The following is a 21,115-nucleotide window of genomic DNA, read 5'->3' as shown; positions in this document are numbered from 1 at the left end:
CCTGGTTCATAGATCAGTGCTCAACAACTGAACCATGCCACGCTGGCCCCATGCCCCATTTTACTCATTTGTTTATATATTTCTTTGATGAAGTAAGAATTTAAACATTTTCCTTTGAGAAATACATGTTCATTGTAGAAAAATGAGAAAATTAGGAAAACTGGGACATGTAGATGGGCAAAAAGAAAAGAAAATCCACAGTGATCCAAACCCTTGGAAATAACTGTTCACTAATTGAGTCATTTGTTTATGAATTCTACAAACATTTTTGAAGGCCTACTGTATGCCAGGCACTGTGCTACCTGTGAGAGGTGCGATAATGAACAAGACCAAACAAGGGGCTTTTTTTCTAAGTACTGTATAGGTATACACACATTCCTTTAAAAAAAAAAATCTCTGCTGTTTTTTAAACAAATACAAATAAGACAGTAGAAATTTGGTTTTAAATAAAATTAAAGAACCAAAGCAACTTAGAACTGCGTATTCGGGTCATTTTTGTATTTGCATATGTAGCAACTATGCAGTCAGAGGGATAACTGGGGGCAAACACTGAAAGCGTTACTTGGAAATGAACAGCCATGAAGTAAATGCGAAGAACAGTCCTTGGTCCTCAGCTTCTAGCTCAGAATTTACATACGAGGATGAATCAAATCATTCCCACGCTCCCACCCAGGCTTCCAGACCTTTGGGAGGGATAGTAGGAATAGTTACTGCCTTACAGCCATGACCCAATTTAAGGTAACCTTCACGGCAACTAATTGAGGTAGAGCTGATTATTATTATTCCCATATTACAGATGAGAAAACCAAGACAGAGAGAAACTATGATGACACACAAACAATTCTGTCAAAATGATCTGGGGTTTGTGGTTTTTTAAGGATGGTTCTCAGATCACATGTACCTCTTTAGCTGAGGTTTCCACCCATTTTTCAGAAGGCTTCGCTTAAGGCTGTCAGAGCAAATGATAGTCTTCCCAGTGAAAACGCAGGAGCTCTTTGTAATCACTGAGCAAACAGGTCTTACACTCTGGTACCTATACTTACTTGCTGTGTGACCTTGGGCAACTGCCGGGAGCCGGTCCATCCTTGCTGTTTCAAGGGACCTGGCATATATGGCATACTGTTCTTAATATGTTTGCTCACCTTCTTGGCACTATGTGTTTTAACCAAGGTCTCTGAGGAAGGTTGTTTCCCCAGGTAGGGATTTTCCTCTGAAGTTAGGGAGGGAATAAAACCTCTCAACTAAGTGCCAGGCGGGTAATTAATCACTTTAACTACGAACAATCATGCTTAAGCTATATAATCTTTACTCCCTGGAATGGAGATAAGAAACGCCCTAACCTTTGTAATAGAGATTGATAGGATTGAATCAACTGGTATAAATACAGATGTAACAAGACAGAAAGAGACAGAACTTAGAACACAGAACTTAGAACACAGAACTTAGAACACAGAACTCAGAACACAGAACCTACACTCAGAACCTAGGCACAGAACCTACACAGAAAGTTCTCTAGAGACAGAAGTTCGCTGGAGAGAACATGGCAGAAGATCCTGGACTGAACCTGACTACAGAAATTGGCAAGAGAACCTGACTAGAACCTGGTGACTGAACCTGGCTGGAGAACATGGACAGAACCTGGCTAGAGATCCGAAGCAGAACCTCTCTGGAGATCCAGACCTGAACTTGGCTGGAGATCCTGGCTGGAGATCCTGGCTAGGCTGCTGATCAACTGAACACTGTCTCCGTGTCCTTCCTTCTTCGCCGACTCCGTCTACGCCTTTGGGAATCCCTGGACCTGCTGGGGTTGGACCCCAGCAGGCAACTTAATTAACATCTCTGTGCATCAGTTCCCTAGTCTGAATTGGTGATAATTATATGATGTACCTCATCGGGATATAATAAGGTTTAATTGATTTAATTAATACCTGATACAAAGTAAGCACTTGATCAATATTGGGTGTTATTTCTTGGCCCAGCACAATGCTAAGGAAGCTATAAAATAAAGCCTTTACTTTAGGTCTGATAATTTAATAGCTACCACATTTGAAATGATGGGAGAACTCAACTGAGAGGAATGTCAATAAACATTCTTAGAACTTTTTTGAGAGGGTGGGCTCTAACAGGGGTGGTTAGACCCTGAGGTGAGGTTTAACCTGTGGGCTTGGGATTAGAAGGCAGGACAAAAATGCACACTGATATGCATTTACCCAAGGATCCTGTCCCGGGGATGGCTAAAGAAATATAAGAAACAGCACAAAGACCAAAGTTGTCAAGAGTACATTCTTTGGAGACTGGCAGGTCCAGTTCCCATCCTAATCCCAGTCTACAGCTTTGGAAGCTTTCTCTGACCAATCTGAGGCTCTCTTTCCTTGCTGGGTGGTTGCAAGGATCATTGTTCATTTCTGCAAGACACAGCATGAAGCCTGGCCAACTTGCCCAGGACTGCCCCATTTTTAACACCAAACATCCTGCATCTCAGGAAACTCTTCAGTCCCAGGCAACCCAAGATGGTCAACCTAAAACCACTCCCTCCAAAGTTGTGCTCACAGAGTCCATTTTTACGGGACCTTGTTGACATGGCATCTGTTGAGAATATACAAGGAGAGGGGAAGCATGTGAAAGAGCACCTAGACTGTGGAGGAATATGTTTCAGGGGAGTGCCCACCCTTGATAGGCTTGATTCGCCCAGGCTCATCTGGCTGCTGTCTCTGTCTGGCACACAGTAGGTGCTCACTAAATGGTTCAATCAGTGATGGCTTTCCTTATAGGGATTGTGCTCAATAGAGGGATTTGCCTTTGAAATATGATGCCCTTTCCCACTTGGTGCGCCGATGTGAGGATCTGTTACTAGGGGCCAGATAGGATGAGCTATAAGGCATTTAACAGCCTGTGGATAAGTATGTGGTGGGGGCATTAGGGAAAAATTTCTGAAATACATATTTTTAAAATCTCTAAATTGTGTGATGATCAGCTTTCAGTGATCCCCACCTTTTGGTGTTCATTCATGCCCTTGTATAATGTTCTCCCCCTGTGCTTAGGCTGGACCTTGTGACTTGTTTCTGAACAGAATACAGTGTAAGTGAGGGGATGTCTCTTCTGAGATTAGGCTATAAAAGGCTGTGGCTTCTCGCTTTCTTGCACCATTTCTTCCTGGCTGTTATCCTATGCTCATTCTGCTGAAGCAAACTGTAACTAGTGAACTATTCTATGGAGAGGCACATGTGTCCAGGAGCTGAGGGCAGCCCCTAGCCAATGGCCACTGACGAACTGAATCCTGCCAAGAATCATGTGAATGACCTTTGAAGTGGACCCTTCTCTTTTTAAGCTTTCAGATGAGACTGCAGCCCCTGCTGGCATCTTGAGTCTAGCCTTGAGAGAGAGAGAGAGAGAGAGAGAGAGAGAGAGAGAGAGAGAGAGAGAGAGAGAGACACCCTAAGCAGAGGACCCAGCTAAGCCATGCCTGGATTTCTGCTCACAGACACAGTGATAAAATAAATGCTAGCCTCTACCAGCATACATTTGTTTTGCTTGTTTTTGTACTTTATATAAATGAGATCACACAGTATGTAAAAAATAGCTTTTTAGCAGATTCTCAGTGAGATTCCTTGATACATTGAGAACCACTGAGACACATGGAGAGAGAGCCAGTGATTGACATGTTTGCCAGGAGTTATCCATCACAGCCTTGGTCTGGGAATAAGTGACTGATTTTAGAAGAGAAATAATGGTTACCTGGACAGAAATAGGTGTAGGATGGGACAAGTAATTCACTCAACCAGCACTCACAGCCACGTGCTCTGAGTCTTGAGTCTCTGTTCCCCATGCTACCCTCTGTAATTTGATTTCCTGAGAGATGAGGCCCAGAAAAATAAAACAAAAGAAAAAACCCACTAAGTCGCAACTAGAGATACTTATCCTTCTCTATGAACCAACACCCCAGTATTTGGGTTTTTACTTAGCTTTTCACAAGTTTGGTTATTGGGAGTCAGAGCCCCGGAGGATGACCAACCCCAGATGCAGTGATAAAACGGAATTTCTAAATCTAGTTGCTAACAATTATGAAGCTACGCTTAGAGTCTATGTTAAGCATTTTATATGTTACATAATTAATATACAAACACACCAACCTGATAGGAAGCTAGTTATTATTAAGATATTTTATAAGTGAGGAAACAGTTTAAACAATTTGCCTATTCCCTAACCGGTTTGGCTCAGTGGATAGAGCGTTGGCCTGCGGACTCAAGGGTCCCAGGTTTGATTCCGGTCAAGGGCATATACCTTGGTTGCGGGCACATACCCAGTAGGGAGTGTGCAGGAGGCAGCTGATCGATGTTTCTCTCTCATCAATGTTTCTAACACTCTATCCTTCTCCCTTCTTTTCTGTAAAAAATCAATAAAATATATTAAAAAAAATAAAAATAAACAACTTGCCTAAAACTGCATTCTGCCCATATCATACAGCTAGTTGGAGGCCGACTGAGAGTCACATACAGGTTCATTCATTCATTTCCAGTCGATGAGTTTTTAATCACTAAACTTTGGTACCTTCCACAGAGCTTGAGATCAAAGTCTGCTGCGACAGTGAAGATGTGCTTGAGTAGTCAGCTGGATTCCTTATCCCTGCCATTCATCTATCTCTCCATCCAGCCACCCATTCATTCCTTCAATCATCTTCCAATCAACCAACTATCCATCTGCTATGGTCTGAATATTTGTGTCCCTCCAAAATTTATTTGTTGAAATCCTAACCCCTAAGGATTATGGGAGGTGATTAGGTAATGAAGACAGGACGCTCTTGATTGAGATTAATACCTTTTAAAAATATATATATTTTTTATTGATTTCAGAGAGGAAGGGAGAAAGATAGAAACATAAAGGTTGAGAGAGTATTATCAATCGACTGCCTTCTGCATGCTCCTTCTGGGGATCAAACCTACAACCTGGGCATGTGCCCTGACTGGGAATTGAACCATAGCCTCCTGGTTCATAGGTTGACACTCAAACACTGAGCCACACCAGCTGGGCAGGATTCAGACTCTTTTTCTTTTTTTAAAAATATATTTTTATTGATTTCAGAGAAGAAGGGGGAGAGAGAGATAGAAACATCAGTAATGAGTGAGAAGGATTCAGACTTTTAATGCACCTTCACCACTTCCTCTCTAGTGAAAGGATTTCATAGGGTGTGACCTTGTTGTGAGCAATGGGGCATTTTATTTCAAATGAAGCTTTCCTGGGAAGTCCACTGTGTGGGAGATGAAGTAGGACTTCCTAAGGTCAAAGCAGGGTGGAAACGTTTCCAAGACCCCCACCCCCACTTCCATGCCCGTCCTCCTGTGGAGCTTCCAAGAAAGCTCCCTTGCCCCTTTTTGCCATGTGAGTATACAAAGAGAAGCCTGCAGCCTGAAAAAAGGCGTTCATTTCACCAGGCTGGTGACCTGATCTTGCACATCCAGCCTGCAGAACTGTAAGAAATAAATTTCTGTTGTTACTAAGCCATCAAATCTGTGGTATTTTGTTCTAGCACTCTGAAGGGACTCAGACACCAACCATCCAGTCACCCATCCAGTCCTGCAGCCAGCCAGCCACAAATACCATGGAGCTCTTCATTCCATAAATACCAGGGGCCTTCTCTATGCTGATTTTATGCCAGGAGGAAGCTGAATACAGAAGTGACCAGAATACAACAAAACTTATGAAAGCTGGGTTTTCACTGGATTTAGAATTCCTTGAGGATAGTATCTCTAGTTTTTGTATCTGGAGAGCATAAAATATGATTGGCTCCTGTCTTCCTTTTCAATCTTACCCACTTAATTCAATTATACTGGTCTCCTTTCCATTTCTGGAATAAGACCTCTTTTGCCTCAAGACTTTTGCAATTGCTGTTCCTTTTGACCCAAATATTCATCAAGCAATGCTAATAGCTGGCTCCTTCTTATCCTTTACAACCTAAGTAAATGTCTTGTCCTCAGAGAGGCCTTTTCTGACCACTTTATCTAAAGTAGATGCTCTCTTCCCCCTCCCCAGCTACTCCCTATCACCTCACCCTGTTTATTTCTTTTAAGGCATTGGTCACAATCTTGTTTATTGTTTATTTTCTAACTTCTTAACCAGAAACAAGTCGAGGGAGGCCAGGTACTAAGTCTTTCATGTTTGTGTTTTTGTGCTTTTTTTTCCTGCATGACTTCTGCCTTCCTAGCCCAGTAACAGACACATAGTAGTAGGCCTTCAATATTTATTTGTTGAATAAATGAATGAAAAAAACCTCATGATCATATAAACAGACCTTGAAAGATAGCGTAGGAACAGAGAGGGCCTTGAAAGACAAGCAGAAGAGGGTACACTTGATGGGAACATAGGAAGCTAGTAGAAGTTCTTGAGTTGCAGAATGAAAAATGACTTAGGGGGGTAACTTGGTATGCCACAATCTGCCATAAATCCTTAATTTAAATAATTCACTGCAGTGTCTTGTAATGAATCACTACAAGAGGTAATTAGGATCTAGGACCTGAGCTGTATTTTTCTCCCTGTGTTTCATTAATTGATAATGGTGATCTATAAAGTGATCATAGTGAAGACCCTGTAAGGCGGGACCCATGTCTATTTACTGCAGTCAGGCCTGCAGGAGATAAATTATTTGTTCAGAAAGACCTGGGTTAGATAGGATTTGCTACTAGCCATCTGTGTGACCCTTAAGAAGATCCTTAACCTGGCTAAGGTCAGTTTATCTGTAAAGAGAAAGAAGACTTAGCTTAGGCATTTAAATGAAAGCTTATGAGAAAATCTGAGGCACAGGGCAGACCTCGGTAAATTCATTTCCTTCTGTTACTCTGGAGATGCTGAACCTACCCTGACAGGGATTTCCTACTGGCCTTTTCCCAACAGTCTTGTGGCTTGAAATAGAGCATATGGTGATATTTACTTTTTGCTATTTTCAGTCTTTCCCGTGTAAAGCCGGAATTGTGACTCTGCAACTTAACTAGCTGAGTGACCTTAGGCACCTCAATTTCTTTATAAAATAGGTATAATAATAGTACCTGTCTCATAGGAATATTGTAAGGATTACATGAGATGGTACACTGAGTGTACTAGTGCCTGGTACATAGTAGGTTCTCAAATGTTAGCTGTAATCCTTTAGGACTTTATTTTACTCTCCTTAATGCTGGCAACTTTTCTCCTCTTCCTTTTGTAGATATTCTCAGTGCCTACAATCTCTTCTGGGGAGAATGCTGACTCTGAAATGCAATGTGGGAGAAATGGATTCAGTAGCTTCTTCCAGACATCCAAACCAAGAGCCTTAAAGTAAGAATAGAGTAGTAGGAGCATTATGACACTGAAGAGAGACTTTTTGTAACAGTGGCATAGGAGAGGACAGGAAAGAAAAAACACGTAAGGAACCAGACACACCCATTTTCTAGTGATTTTGGAAGAACAAGCAGTATTAGCGTGGGAGCCACAAAGACTGCTTTCTGGAACTTTCATTAGCCTCATCTATTGTGCTTTTCATTAGCATTTTCCTAGAAAGTGAAGTCAAGGAAAACATTCCTGGGTGGGGCTGGAGTAGCTACCATGCAGTTATAGAGACTGTTTTGCACATCATTTTTTTCTCCAGCACCTAGCACAGTACCTAGCATACCAGGGACTCAAAAGTGTAGAATTATTTTCAAACTTTAGTTGTCTTTCCCAAGGAAACTTGTCGTGCCCACAAGCGGCCGCAAGCAGGTCCGCGCCTAGAAATAACATTTATTCTAAAGACCACTGCGCAGGGATTCTTGGGAAGCAGTCCCCCTCCCTCATTCGCTTGTTTCTCCTCCCCTAAGTTGCCTTTGAAAGAACTGGCACGCCACGTGATTCCCTCCATTCTCCCCCAACCTCAAAGCCTGGCTGATAACGGGCAAGAGCGTAGGCCAACCATAAAAGTCTATTTCCTCTTGTAGCCAATAGTAAGAAGCGATAAGTATATGGCTCAGTTTTTTTTACTTTCCCCGCCCACTTTGAGCTCGCCCCTCCACTCCTATTGGGCATTTGACAACTCACCCGGCCAATGAGAAGTTCCTACTCTGCATGGGAGGGATGGACTGACTAGATAATAGACGTCCGGCTCTGGCCAATGGCATATCACAAGTGAGGCAGGAGTGGAGGACGGGACCAATGGCGCGGTGCCAATAACGAGCATCAGTTGAAGGGCGGGACGAAACTGTTCGCGGGAGGGAGGGGAAGGCCCAGGGAACCAAGCAGCGCTGCCGCCACCGCCGCTGCAACCGGAGTTGGAGGAGGGAGAAGCCAGGGAGAAAATGGCGGCCGTGGCTGCAGAGGCGGCAGCGACTGCAGCGTCCCCCGGGGAGGGGGGCGCCGGCGAGGCCGAGCCGGAGATGGAGCCCATCCCCGGCAGCGAGGCCGGTACTGACACCCTCCCGGTCACGGCCACTGAAGCATCCGTGCCGGACGGCGAGGCCGACGGGCAGCCGTCCGCTCCTCAGGCCGACGAGCCGCCGCTCTCGCCGCCGCGGGAGCTTGCTCGCAGCCCGGAGGCGGCGGGGCCGAAGCTGGAGGCTGAGGAGAAGCTGCCCGCTCAGGTGGTGGAGCCGGCGGCAGCCGCGCCTCAGGAAGGGCCCGACCTTCCCCCTTCCCCCGCGCCGCCGCCCGACCAGCCCCCGGCTCCCGAGGAGCGCCAGGAGCCGCCGCTGCCCCAGCCCGCAGCCCCGGCGCTGGTGCCGCCGGCGGGCGGGGACTCCGCGGTGTCGCAACTCATCCCCGGCTCGGAGGTGCGGGTCACGCTGGACCACATCATTGAGGACGCGCTCGTCGTGTCGTTCCGCCTGGGGGAGAAGCTCTTCTCCGGGGTCCTCATGGATCTGTCCAAAAGGTACCGCGCCCATCCCCAGCACGCCCTTGGGGCGCCCGGGTCTGCTCGGTCCCCCGGGAGGGAGGGAGCCAGGGCGGCCCCTTCAGCCCTGCCTGCCGGCGCCCCGCTGCCCGCACCGCCCTCGAATCCCGCGTGGCGCGCGCTCCGAGTGGGGCAGGCGCGCGAGGCCAGGAGAGGGCGGTCCCTGCCCCAGGTGAGCGCCTGCGAGGGCAGGTGTGCCACCAGGTGGGGGGCGCAGGGTGCGGATGGGTCTGCAGATCCTACCCACCACCCCCAGCCTCCATTCGCGCGGCTCAGCCACTCTAGGGCGGGGGGCTGCGTTCATGCAAAACGCAAAGGGCTTTTGCCGAGAAGCGGGTGCTGGGCCGCGGAGAGTGCTCGGGAGGCACTGCTGCTCGCCAATTCGCCGGTAACTTTGATCGGGGTGGGGGAAGGGGTGTGCGCATTGGGATTCCCAGAAGGTTACCTGTCACTCCCTATGGGGGAAGAGGATGCATTTAAAATGAGCCGTTTGACGGTTATTCTTAGAGTTAGAGCTAATTCTCCTTAGATAATTGTTCAACAGGAAACACATTTGGCTCATTATGATGATGGTGTTAAGGAAAGTCTAAAGAAGAGATTGGGTTTTTAAAAAACCTTGAATATCAAGATGGTGTGATATGTGTTCGCATACGGACTTCTAACACTGTAGATATAGTTTATGAATTAAACAAGGTCACCCACAAGTCTCTGTCTTATCCAGCACATTTTCATCTTTTGATTTAAAATATTTATGAGCATTGCTTTTAAGTAGGTAAAGAAGATAGTCTAGAGTTAAGTTAACCTTTTTACTCTTCTTTTGCAGATATGAAGTGCAGACTCCCATTCACGGCTCTCCATTCTGTTTCCTGCAACAGCACACACACTGATGGTATCTCACCTGTTTGGAAATGGCTTATTTTAGTATGTTTTACTTTTAACTCCTTGGCCCTCCCATTAAGGTGCAAGAGTCCTTTCCCATTTGCGGGGGGAAAATCTATTTAAAATACATTTCGAAGTATGATGTTTGGAGCGAAAAATGTGGAGCCTTTACAGTTATTTTGGAGAAAAATGGGGAGCCCTTACAGTTTCTTTGAAAAAATGGGGAGTCTTTACAATTATTTCTGCACGTTGTAGTTTTTTTTGTAATTTTGACTTTAGGACTTTTGCACTTTGGTTTTCATAGTTAGGAAGCAAAATAAGACTAGTGTGCTTTCTACTGATGTATTTAATAGCAAAAGAGAGACTCAGTAGTGTGTGTGCTATTGAATCAAACAGAAGTGAAGGCCGGTGATTGTGTGAGAATCTGGATTTCAAATCTGCAAAAGGAAGGTGTGAAAAGGTAAGTTGTTTCTGGAAATGGAATGGATAGTGCTTTCCTTTTTTTAGGTGCTCATTGTATTTTACTTTTTAAAATTTCTTTGGTAGAGAATTGCAATTTATTTTTTTGAGTTTTGGTGTATTTTGCTAATTAGTGCTTCTTATAAGCAGCAGTTTCTTTTGTTGGGGAAGCTGTTTTTATTATTAACCTTTTACACTTTAACGTTTTTGAAGTGAAAATGTAAAAGGATAATCTTTTTTTTTATTAAATATATTTTATTGATTTTTTACAGAGAGGAAGGGAGAGAGCTAGAGAGTTAGAAACATCAGTGAGAGAGAAACATCGATCAGCTGCCTCCTGCACATCTCCTACTGGGGATGTGCCCGCAACCCAGGTACATGCCCTTGACCGGAATCGAACCCGGGACCTTTCAGTCCGCAGGTCGACGCTCTATCCACTGAGCCAAACCGGTTTTGGCTAAAAGGATAATCTTAAAGTATTTTTTTAAAAAGCCATTAAGGGAAACATCAACTTTTCATTCAACAATATTTATTGAATGCATCTGTGTGTAAGACACCCTCCCAGGTATTCCTCCTTCATTGCGCTTCACAGGTGGTGTGGTTTTTACAAACTGAGGACAAAACCCTCCACCAGCCACACCAGCCAAAGTGATTGAGTACTTTCACGGTTAGCTGATGGTCTACGAGATACCCTTTATAGACTACCAAGACCATGACCGTAGTTATCAGTTGCTTTAAAAACAGTTTGTGTTCTTCTCGATTTGGCCATTGAGTTAAACCTTTAGGTATAAATAAGAGCTTCCTATTGAGTGCCCATTATGTATCCGGCATTGTACCACATACTTTATTTAGCCTTTATAACTTTCATTTATATAGGAGAAAATTGAGGTTCATTTAATTTTACTAGTCATTTTGCTTATAAATGGATCTAAAAAGCCTATACTTCTACTTCCATGTTAAAAAGTTAGTTGGGTTGGCAAATTTTCTTTTAAGTAATAAGTAAATAATTGTATATTTCTGAAATTTAGTACTTATCTTGATTTCAGTAGCAGTATGGGTAATCCATAGACTATGGTTGTTATAGCCAAGTAGATACTTAATTTTTTTAAAAATATGTTTTTATTGATTTCAGTGAGGAAGGGAGAAGAAGAGATAGAAGCATAAATGATGAGAGAAGAATTGAATTCTTCGGGTGCCTCCTGCATGTGCCCTGACCGGGAATCAAACCGTGACCTCTTGGTTCGTAGGTCTATGCTCAACCACTGAGCCACGCCGGCAGGGCCAAGCAGATTCTTTTTTTTTAAATATATTTTATTGATTTTTTACAGAGAGGAAGGGAGAGAGATAGTTAGAAACATCGATGAGAGAGAAACACCGATCAGCTGCCTCCTGCACATCTCCCACTGGGGATATGCCCGCAACCCAGGTACATGCCCTTGACCGGAATCGAACCTGGGACCTTTCAGTCCGCAGGCCAACGCTCTATCCACTGAGCCAAACCGGCTTCGGCCAAGCAGATTCTTTAGTCAGCTAATAGCCATAGAGCCTTCTGCCTGGAGATTCCCCATTTTCTTAGCTGTATATTGGGATGCAAAGTATGCTCTGAAGTTTTGGTTCTTGCCTGTACAGTGAGGTAGGTAGGAAAAAATTAACATTTGGGAGACTACTAAGTGCATCAATGTATGCACTTTTCTTCGGTCTAAAAAAAGGGCCAGTTATTGCTTTTATTAATTATTCTAATATTATGCATGGTGCAGAAATATCTTTGTTGGAAGAGTTGTTTACCATATAGAAAGTGATCGTAGAGTACAGGATTTCACATACACATCGATTGATAAAGAGTCTCCTTTTGTTAAGCATTTGACATTCTTCTCTTTCCTGTCATTGTATTATATCATTTTTTGGTCTTATTTTTAGAGTAAGTTGATTGAAGAACACATTCTTGGGGAGAATCTCTTTATGGAAAAATGAGCAGGACACACATAATTAAACTGAAAGAAAAGAAAAGGAAGTGGTAGTAAGTAGTAGCTCAATCTGGACAGTGTCAGGCTTCTTGGGTTCTAGTATTGGCCTCCAGTTAACACTGTGACTTTGGGCAAATCTGCCCCTCTGGGCTCTAGTCTCCAGTTCTTCTGAGGCTAAATCATTTTGACTTCTGGCAGTTCACTTAAGCATAAACAAGCAAACAAACTTTATGCCTCAGTTTATGTGTGTGTGTGTGAAGTGAATAGGGTGACCAGTGGTCTGGTTTTCCTGTCTCATCTTGGATTGATACTTCTTCCTCCTTTCGTTCTTCAATGTAGGTTGCTTTGGCCAATAAATGACCCTGAAAGTAAGGGTATTTGAATATCTGGTTAGAACAGATTTTATGTAGCATAGTATTTATTTGAAACTTTATAAATGCCTTTAAGGTGAGGCATGCATTCTATAGTTTACTCTAGGCTCCTTCACTATTTTATATCCAGCCTTCTTAGGTAGATTAAATTATTTGACTACTTTTGAATTCATTAGCAATGTCTAATGACAGTAGTGTAATACTAGCAGATAAAAATAATCAACTAGCCCTACCTGGTTTGGCTCAGTGGCTAGAGCATCGGCCTGCGGACTTAAGGGTCCCAGGTTCGATTCCGGTCAAGGGCATGTACCTTGGTTGCAGGCACATCCGTTTCTCTCTCATCGATGTTTCTAACTATCCCTCTCCCTTCCTCTCTGTAAAAAATCAATAAAATATATTTAAAAAAAAAATCAACTAACCCACAAATTTAATTTGGTTTTTGTATTTCCTTTTCTTCCTTAACATTATACTTTTAAAATAATTTTTTCCAGGACATAGTTTATTTTATGCTTTTGAAATATTGACAGGTACATTTTGTTCATTTAGCATTCTATATTAAGCATTCCTTCAAGTTGCTAAACTGTCTTAATGGTTATTTTATTTATTTATTTTTTAAATATATTTTATTGATTTTTTTACAGAGAGGAAGGGAGAGAGATAGAGAGCTAGAAACATCGATCAGCTGCCTCCTGCACATCTCCTACTGGGGATGTGCCCGCAACCCAGGTACATGCCCTTGACCGGAATTGAACCTGGGAACCCTGAGTCTGCAGGCTGATGCTCTATCCACTGAGCCAAACCGGTTTTGGCTTAATGGTTATTTTAGGATAGAATAATAAATTAGTGATTGTACCATAATTTTAAATTTTTTATTATGGGAAATGAACCTCCATGTATGTATTACCCTTGCTTCGATATTTTTCAACCATTAGCCAAACTTGTGTCATCATATGTCCATCTCCTACATTATTTTGAAGAAATTCTAAACATACCACTTGTTTAGAATATAAATAAATATTTATAAATATTTCAGTATAGATCTCCAAAAAGATAAAGACTTTAAAAACTGAAACTGTATTGCTATTACCACACCTAAAATAACAGCAATTCCTTTGTATCATATCCAGTTAGGGCTATAATTTCACAGCTAAGTCTTAAAATTAACATTGCAGTCAACATCTGTTTTGTTTACATCAGGATCTAAGTAAAGTTTATACATTGCAATTGGTTGGTAAGTTTCATAAGATTTTTCTTCTGCAGTTCTGTCACTACTTTTATTCGCTTGAAGTTTTTTTTGTTAAATCATAGTTTGGTAGAATTTTCCATATTCTGAATTTTTTTTCTGATGCATTTCCATAACATTTTTAAAATAGTTCTTTTCCCTCAGGAGCGAACTGAAGGGACAACCACAGTCCTGGGAGGGTCACTTTTGAAACCCTTGTTTTGAGTCATTAGAAATGATGTGGAAGTCTCTTGCCTACTGGCAAACTTTTAGACTTACCCCTTAAATACACCTCCAACATCAGTAATTCCAAACAGAAAAATTTAACCAGTCAAGATTATCTGCAAAGGCAAGAGTTTTCTCAGCCTTCTCAACAGGGACAGTATTTTCCTGGGACCTATGGTTTCTGTCTATGCAGAGGGATCATTTAAATTGTTTAGTACTGTTTTCCATATCTTAAAAATAATTATAAAATAATTATATGAAATCCTGAAAAATCTTTCTGAATTCCATTTTTTGGACCTGACATAAATTTAAGAAATCATGAAATAAATGCTAATACTTAAAAGTCCTTGTGCATTTTAATTTTGTGATACATGTTTATTAAAGGTTGTAGTTCAGAACTGGAAGATCATAACATTTTACAAATGTTGACTTTTTGTGTGTGTAAGTGGTATTTTGTTGCATAAAAAAGAATTGGAAGTAATTTCTTTAGAAAACTTCAGATTTCTCTAAGTTCTTAAAACAATTTGTAGAAAACTTACTTGTTATTTAAGAAAATAAAAACCAAGACAATGATTTTTTTTCTTTACAGAGACCATGAAACCTATGGTGCAATAGCCCTACTTTTGGTGGGAAAAATATACAGCCATTCTGGTGAAGCAGTGAGTAGTGGTGTTAGTAGCTTATGCTAAGCATCCAGGTTGAGAATTTAGGCCCTCAAGTAGTATGCTTGAAGGGTTATGTGGAGTTGTACATATTTGAAACACTTAAATATTTGTTGGTGATTATTCTACTCATATCCCGAGTTGTTGAGAAAGGCCTCACACAGTAAAATAGCATGGAGGAAAGTGCTGATCACTTTCTGGCCCAGACAGCTGTAGGGACACTCAGTACCATGCTAGTGTACATGTACTATATTGAGAGGGAGCTAGCACTTCGATTGCATGTTGGACTGAAATGATTTTTTGGAAGTGATTAGTTGTTGGATATTAAAAGCCTAGTTTGAATCTGAGTGTAAAGAATCCTGTAATATTATGGCATTAAATTTTATAACTAAACCTTATAAACTGGATAACTAGATGTGTTCTATACCAACTGCCAGGCATGTTTAATTGGATGTGGGATATTTAATGAGGTTAATTTTCAACCTTTTTTGTGTGTAAATAAGACCATACTTCACTGTGTATTGTGCTCTTGATGCAACTAAGTGGGGCTTTTAAAAAGGTTGTTGTAGCATGTGCTCATCTTCTCTGTTAAGACAGTTATTTTCACATTGATAGAGAGTGAAAGATGTCCTTAGTGGTTTATTTGTGCCTATAAAGCATATCCTTATTTCTTTATATTTATTCACCCTGTTCTCCTTAAATTCCCAAACTAATTTAGGCACACATTACCAGAAGAACACAGCTTGCACTAGTGACAGATCTTGCAAGAAAGTGAGTGGAGGTTAAGTTATACTCTGGGTGGATTTAATATAGAATGCTTTTGCTAAACACTTTTGGGCAGTGGGCCTCAAAACAAATGTACATAAGATTTCTGAGCTCCTCTCCATCACTTCGCATTTTTTAAAAAAAATATATTTTATTGATTTTTTTACAGAGAGGAAGGGAGAGAGATAGAGAGTTAGAAACATCGATGAGAGAGAAACATCGATCATCCGCCTCCTGCACACCTCCTACTGGGGATGTGCCCGCAACCCAGGTACATGCCCTTGACTGGAATCGAACCTGGGACCTTTCAGTCCGCAGGCCGACGCTCTATCCACTGAGCCAAACCGGTTTTGGCACTTTGCATTTTTAACAAGGTGATTCTCAGACCATATTTGGAGATAATATTTTTAGGGGGTGAGGGATTGTTTTGCCAAAATAGCAGAATGATAAATTGTTAAACCTGTTTTAAAAGTTACTGGTTAATTTCAAATGAATGTAATTACAAAAAAGCAATACATTTGGGGATGGGCCACTTAGGTGGCAGATGTAAATCCTTATTACAGAACTGGTAACTAAACTTGCAAATAGTTTCTTAAGTCTGGTTGCCCACTAGAAATTTCGGGAGACCATAATTTTTACCTCTTAACCTTTGGTCCAATTTTGTATGGTCACTTTACTGCAGAATAGTGTTTTTCAGCTTTTGAAAGCTTGGACCTCTTAGAATAATTGATTATACTTTTCTGCATATTCCCAGCATCTAAGAAGGTTGCCACGCTTTACTTTCTGTAATTAATAGTAGCTACTATGTATTTTCTACTCTTTTTACTTTATTTTTTAATCCTCAGACAGGGTTATGTTTTCATTGATTTAAGAGAAAAAAACATTGATTGTGAGAGAGAAACATTGATTGGCTGGCTGCCTCTCTTATGCACTCCACAATGGTTATGAGGGGATAGAACCTGCAGTCTGAGAATGTTCCCTGATCAGGAATCCAACTTAAAACCTTTTGGTGTACCAGACCCTCCAACCAACTGAGCCACTGGGTTTGGGCTCTGTTTCCCACTCATGCAGGCATTGTGCCAAGCACTTTGTATACATTGTTTCATTTTACTCTGGAACATCCAATGAAGTTAAATTCTAATCTCATTTCACAGATAAAGGGAGATTTAAATAATTGCCTAAAATATAGATGATAGATATTAGTAGGTGTATTGACAGTGATATTTTGAATGATAGACTGTTCTCTAAGGTTTGAAAACAATCCTGTTCTAATACATTTAACTATATTTTATCATGACCATTTTAGCTTATGATTTTGGTGGGGCTGTTACTTTGGTAGGTAGAAATGATAGAGCTCCCTGTTCCTCACTGAACCAGGGAACAGCCGCTGCTTTGAAGATGTGAATTGCTCTTCAGTGTAGTGACCTCTTTGGGCATTTTGGAAATGGCGTTTCTTCTTCATATATGGTCCTGGATCTTAGATTAGGTGTCCTTCATTTTGCCTTGGTTGGCCTGGCTCTGGCAACAGTGGAGTCCCACTTGTTTTTGAGAGCAGTCAGATTTGGAGCACCTAGAGCACACGATCAGAATTTAAGTGTTGGATGATTGCATTAGAAAAGGATTTTAAAGACTAACATACAATAAGTTGCTGGAAAACCTGTTTATTGTAAAACTAGAGGCCCTGTGCACAAAAATTTGTGCACTCGGGAGGGTCCCTCAACCCAGCCTGTGCCCTCTTGCAGTCTGGGACCCCTTGGGGAATGACCACCTGCTGGCTTAGGCCCGCTCCCCGGGGGAGTGGGCCTAAGCTGGCAGTCAGACATCCCTCTGGCAGCCCAGGAGCCCTCGGGAGATGTCCACTTGCCAGCGGGGAGCAGGCATAGCTGCAGTTGGACATTCTTAGCGCTGCTAAGGAGGCAGGAGAGGCTCCCACCACCACCGCTGTACTGGCAGCCATAAGCCTGGCTTGTGGCTGAGTAGAGCTCCCCCTGTGGGAGCACACTGACCACCAGGGAGCAGCTCCTGCATTGAGCGTCTGCCCCCTGGTGATCAGTGTGTCATAGTGACCAGTGATTCCCAGTAGTTCTGCTGTTAGGGTCAATTTGCATATTACCCTTTTATTATATAGGATAGGAATAGGGATACAAATGGGTTACATTCCATTTTTTAAAAAGTTCATCTGTTGACATACTTAGACTGTTGTGTGATGGTCCCTACTGGACATAATAACAAAAGAAATACTGAAAGTACCTAAAAATCATAATGGAAACATAGGAAACTTAAAACTGCTTGTAATAGTATCTTAGAGCCAGGACCAAGTGTTTGAAAACTGTGATGAGTATTTACATTAATAATTAAATAGGTCCTTCAGCATTTCTGGGAAAATGTCAAGTATGTTGCTCTGAGTCAGTGGTTCTCAACCTTCCTAATGCCGCGACCCTTTAATAGAGTTCCTCATGTTGTGGTGACCCCCAACCATAAAATTATTTTCGTTCCTGCTTCATAACTGTAATTTTGCTACTGTTATGAATCGTAATGTAAATATCTGATATGCAGGATGTATTTTCATTGTTACAAATTGAACATAATTAAAGCATAGTGATTAATCACAAAAACTATGTAATTATATATGTGTTTTCCGATGGTCTTAGGCGACCCCTGTGAAAGGGTCATTCGACCCCCAAAGGGGTTGCAACCCACAGGTTGAGAACCGCTGCAATAAGTGATACACAAAAATGTGAGTCAATAAGTGTCTGCTCCGAAAAATATATTTTGCTATTTTTGTGGCCATTATCATTTTTGTGTGGTAATTTCATAATTTGTTATGATTTGAACACTATACAGATGTTATTACTATTTTTGTTTTCAAAAAGACTGAAGCATAAGTGTTTTTCTCTATAGTTTCCATTATCAAGGTAAATTTTTATTTTTCTCAATCACACACACACACACACACACACACAGACCATCAAGGTAAATTTTTTAAAAAATATATTTTATTGATTTTTTACAGAGAGGAGGGGAGAGGGATAGAGAATTAGAAACATCAATGAGAGAGAAACATCGATCAGCTGCCTTCTACACACCCCCCACTGGGGATATGCCCACAACCCAGGTACATGCCCTTTACCGGAATCGAACCTGGGACCTTTCAGTCCGCAGGCTGACGCTCTATCCACTGAGCCAAACCGGTTTCGGCAAGGTAAATTTTTTAAGAGGATCATTAGAAGGTACATGATTGGGAGCTTGAAATCTAAATTATTAGAGTTTAACTTCTTTTCCCCCACCTTCCAAAGCTACATGTGATTTTATAAGAGGATTGAATAGACTTTTTAAAAGATTGCGTAAATTTTTATTGTTAGAGAGATGTTCTATAAGACCTTTATGCTGCTGCCTTCCCCACCCATTAATTTAAAAAGGTGTTACCTGGTATTTTGTTCATAATTGGTGTATGCTTTGTTTTTATGTTGCTAAAGTCATCCTCTCTTCTCACCTATTGTAGTGCTCATAGACCTTGCAGATTGTCCTTGTAATACCTGGGGCTTTTAACTAAGAACATCATCCATTTACTTACATTTAATAAAATTTAATACATTTTAATTTTAATATAGTATAGTGCTTATATATTGTGCCTACTTACTATGTAGTAGGCCCTGTAGTAAGCTATTATGTATATTCTTTAATTTTGGTGACAATTCTATCAAGTTACTTAATTGCAATTAACATCCTAAAGCTCTGAAAACTGAAATTTTTGTTACTTTTTTGGTGGCAAAACCTATCATGACCTGAAATTATGTGAGGTTATTAGATCTATTTGTCCCATTTAGTGTGGTTCTTCATTTCACTAGTGAAATATCGATATGCTTGATAATAGGGTGCTTATTATCTTTCGCAAACAAGAAAAATCATGAATTGGGAAGCCTGTCTACATCCATGGAATTCAGAAAAGAACATGTGGACAGCTGCTCTGCTCCCTTAGTGGGGAAGCGGGGTGGGGGAGAGGATGAGGAGAGGCAGTAGGTAGGAACCTGACGGGGATTACTGCTTAGATTCATATCCTTACAACAGTGTATTCTTGGGAAGATCACTTACCCTCTTTATTTAGTTCGTTCAACTATAAAATGGGATAGAAATAGCACTTTAATAGGGTGGTTGTGATGATTCTCAGTTACTGAAGATGAGTATGTATTTAGAATAGTGCACGCCACATACTGCTGTAAGTGCTACTAAGTGGTAGAACTAGGATGAATGTGACAACAGCTAATATAGTCACTTAATATGGGTTGGCTTGAATAGCCAATCAACCTAGACCCTGTTCTATTGTGGGCTATAGTATAATTTGCATCTTTAAAATATCTTGAAAGAAAGAATCTATAGAAACTTCAGGTAATACTGGCAAAATATAACTCTCCTCTTTAAATTAATAAGGAAAGATGATGTTTTACTAAGGATGAGATAACTAGGAGTTCCTTGCAAAATGGAAGTTGGGAGATGCTTCTCAGTAGTTTTTCTCACTAACCCCTGGGGCAGATGGCTTTATGAGGAAATTTTGGTCTTTGTCATGAAGAGAAAGTTAAAATCTTAATAGGGAAATTGTTCTTACAGTCTTTCTGCTTCCGGTATTCTTTTAAAACTTAATTGAAAATGGCTCCCTTTTGAGAATGACATATTTCAAAATTAAGGAAAGGAAATTTTTTGTGTGCTCTTTGTACTTATTAAATGATGGGACCTGAGTAGTATAGCTGAGCTTAAGTTTTTTCTAAATATATTTTTATTGATTTCAGAGAGGAAGGGAGAGGGAGAGATAGATAGAAACATCAATGGTGAGAATCATCGATTGCCTGCCTCCTTCATGCCCCCTACTGGGGATCGAGTCCACAACCCAGGAATGTGCCCTTGACCAGAATCGAACCCAGGACCCTTCATTCCCCAGGCCAGCGCTCTATCCACTGAGCCAAACCAGCTAGGGCTGAGCTTCAGTTTTTAATAGTAATTTAGGCACTTTCAATCCTTTTACTGGCCTTGTCTTGTTGAGACTAGTATTCCCCCTCCATCACACTAACCCAACCTTATAACACACTCCTCTCTTTCTGCCAGATGGATTACCTTTCTTTTATTGCTTATTTAAGCCCCTGAATCCGTGTCTGTCTCTCATGGAGGAGGAAATCACACTGCTAACTGGTGACTCCTGGGCTGCATCAGGTCCTGTGTTGGCTTTCACCCACATGCTTAATGCTTTATTTTATTAGGGTTCAACTTAACTGGTTACCAACATTCTTTACTTCACTCCTCACCTAATCAGCTTCGGCCCTATAGATGTAGTCCACTTCCTGCAGAGCCCAGTGCCTGATCACGATTCAGTGATTTCTTTCCCTCTGAAGTTGGGAGCCTCTTGGTAATGACTATAGCATTCTAGTCTCACCTCCTGAAGTTGGGTCCTAAGGCTGGGATCTAGTTTTTTACTACAATTAGCATATTTGTTTTCAAAATAAAGATTTTGTGTTTACAGTACTTGGGGTGGGTTTGCTGGCATTTTGTCTATTTACATTTAAAATAGGACAAATTTAATATGCTTAAATGTTTTGGTGGAACTAAGGTAAACTAAATGTAATATACTTTTTTAAAAACTCGTTTAAAATTTTTATTTTTAATCATTTCAAATATTATAAACTCCATCTAGA

General features: G+C 41.3%; 2 protein-coding genes and 1 long non-coding RNA gene across 17 annotated transcripts in view; 2 read left to right on the top strand and 1 right to left on the bottom strand.

The window, feature by feature from the left end:
• LOC132235919 (uncharacterized) overlaps positions 1-5,024 on the top strand; it is a 48,840-nt gene extending 43,816 nt beyond the window's left edge. The window contains exon 3 of the long non-coding RNA XR_009453124.1: positions 4,558-5,024. This is a non-coding gene — a long non-coding RNA (uncharacterized LOC132235919). The remainder of the gene's footprint in view (positions 1-4,557) is intronic.
• PTTG1 (PTTG1 regulator of sister chromatid separation, securin) overlaps positions 1-21,115 on the bottom strand; it is a 373,674-nt gene that overhangs the window by 202,113 nt on the left and 150,446 nt on the right. The gene's annotated exons all lie outside the window — the stretch shown is intronic.
• The window catches only part of PWWP2A (PWWP domain containing 2A), a 54,642-nt gene continuing 41,679 nt past the window's right edge, over positions 8,153-21,115 (top strand). For 2 of the 14 annotated variants that reach the window (XM_059699081.1, XM_059699083.1), the window contains exons 1-3: positions 8,153-8,866; positions 14,597-14,666; positions 15,388-15,440. In XM_059699081.1, the coding sequence (XP_059555064.1) occupies positions 8,295-8,866; positions 14,597-14,666; positions 15,388-15,440 (695 nt within the window). In that variant the 5' untranslated portion in view covers positions 8,153-8,294. Of the gene's footprint in view, positions 8,867-9,710; positions 9,809-9,829; positions 10,227-14,596; positions 14,667-15,387; positions 15,441-21,115 lie in introns of those variants that run through there. The other 12 variants (XM_059699088.1, XM_059699087.1, XR_009453122.1 and 9 more) reach the window with 10 other exon arrangements.

Source organism: Myotis daubentonii, chromosome 5 (assembly GCF_963259705.1).
Source record: "Myotis daubentonii chromosome 5, mMyoDau2.1, whole genome shotgun sequence".
Taxonomy (NCBI): domain Eukaryota; kingdom Metazoa; phylum Chordata; class Mammalia; order Chiroptera; family Vespertilionidae; genus Myotis; species Myotis daubentonii.
The sequence above is the reverse complement of the archived record's forward strand: the minus strand, read 5'-3'. Positions and strand labels throughout refer to the sequence as shown.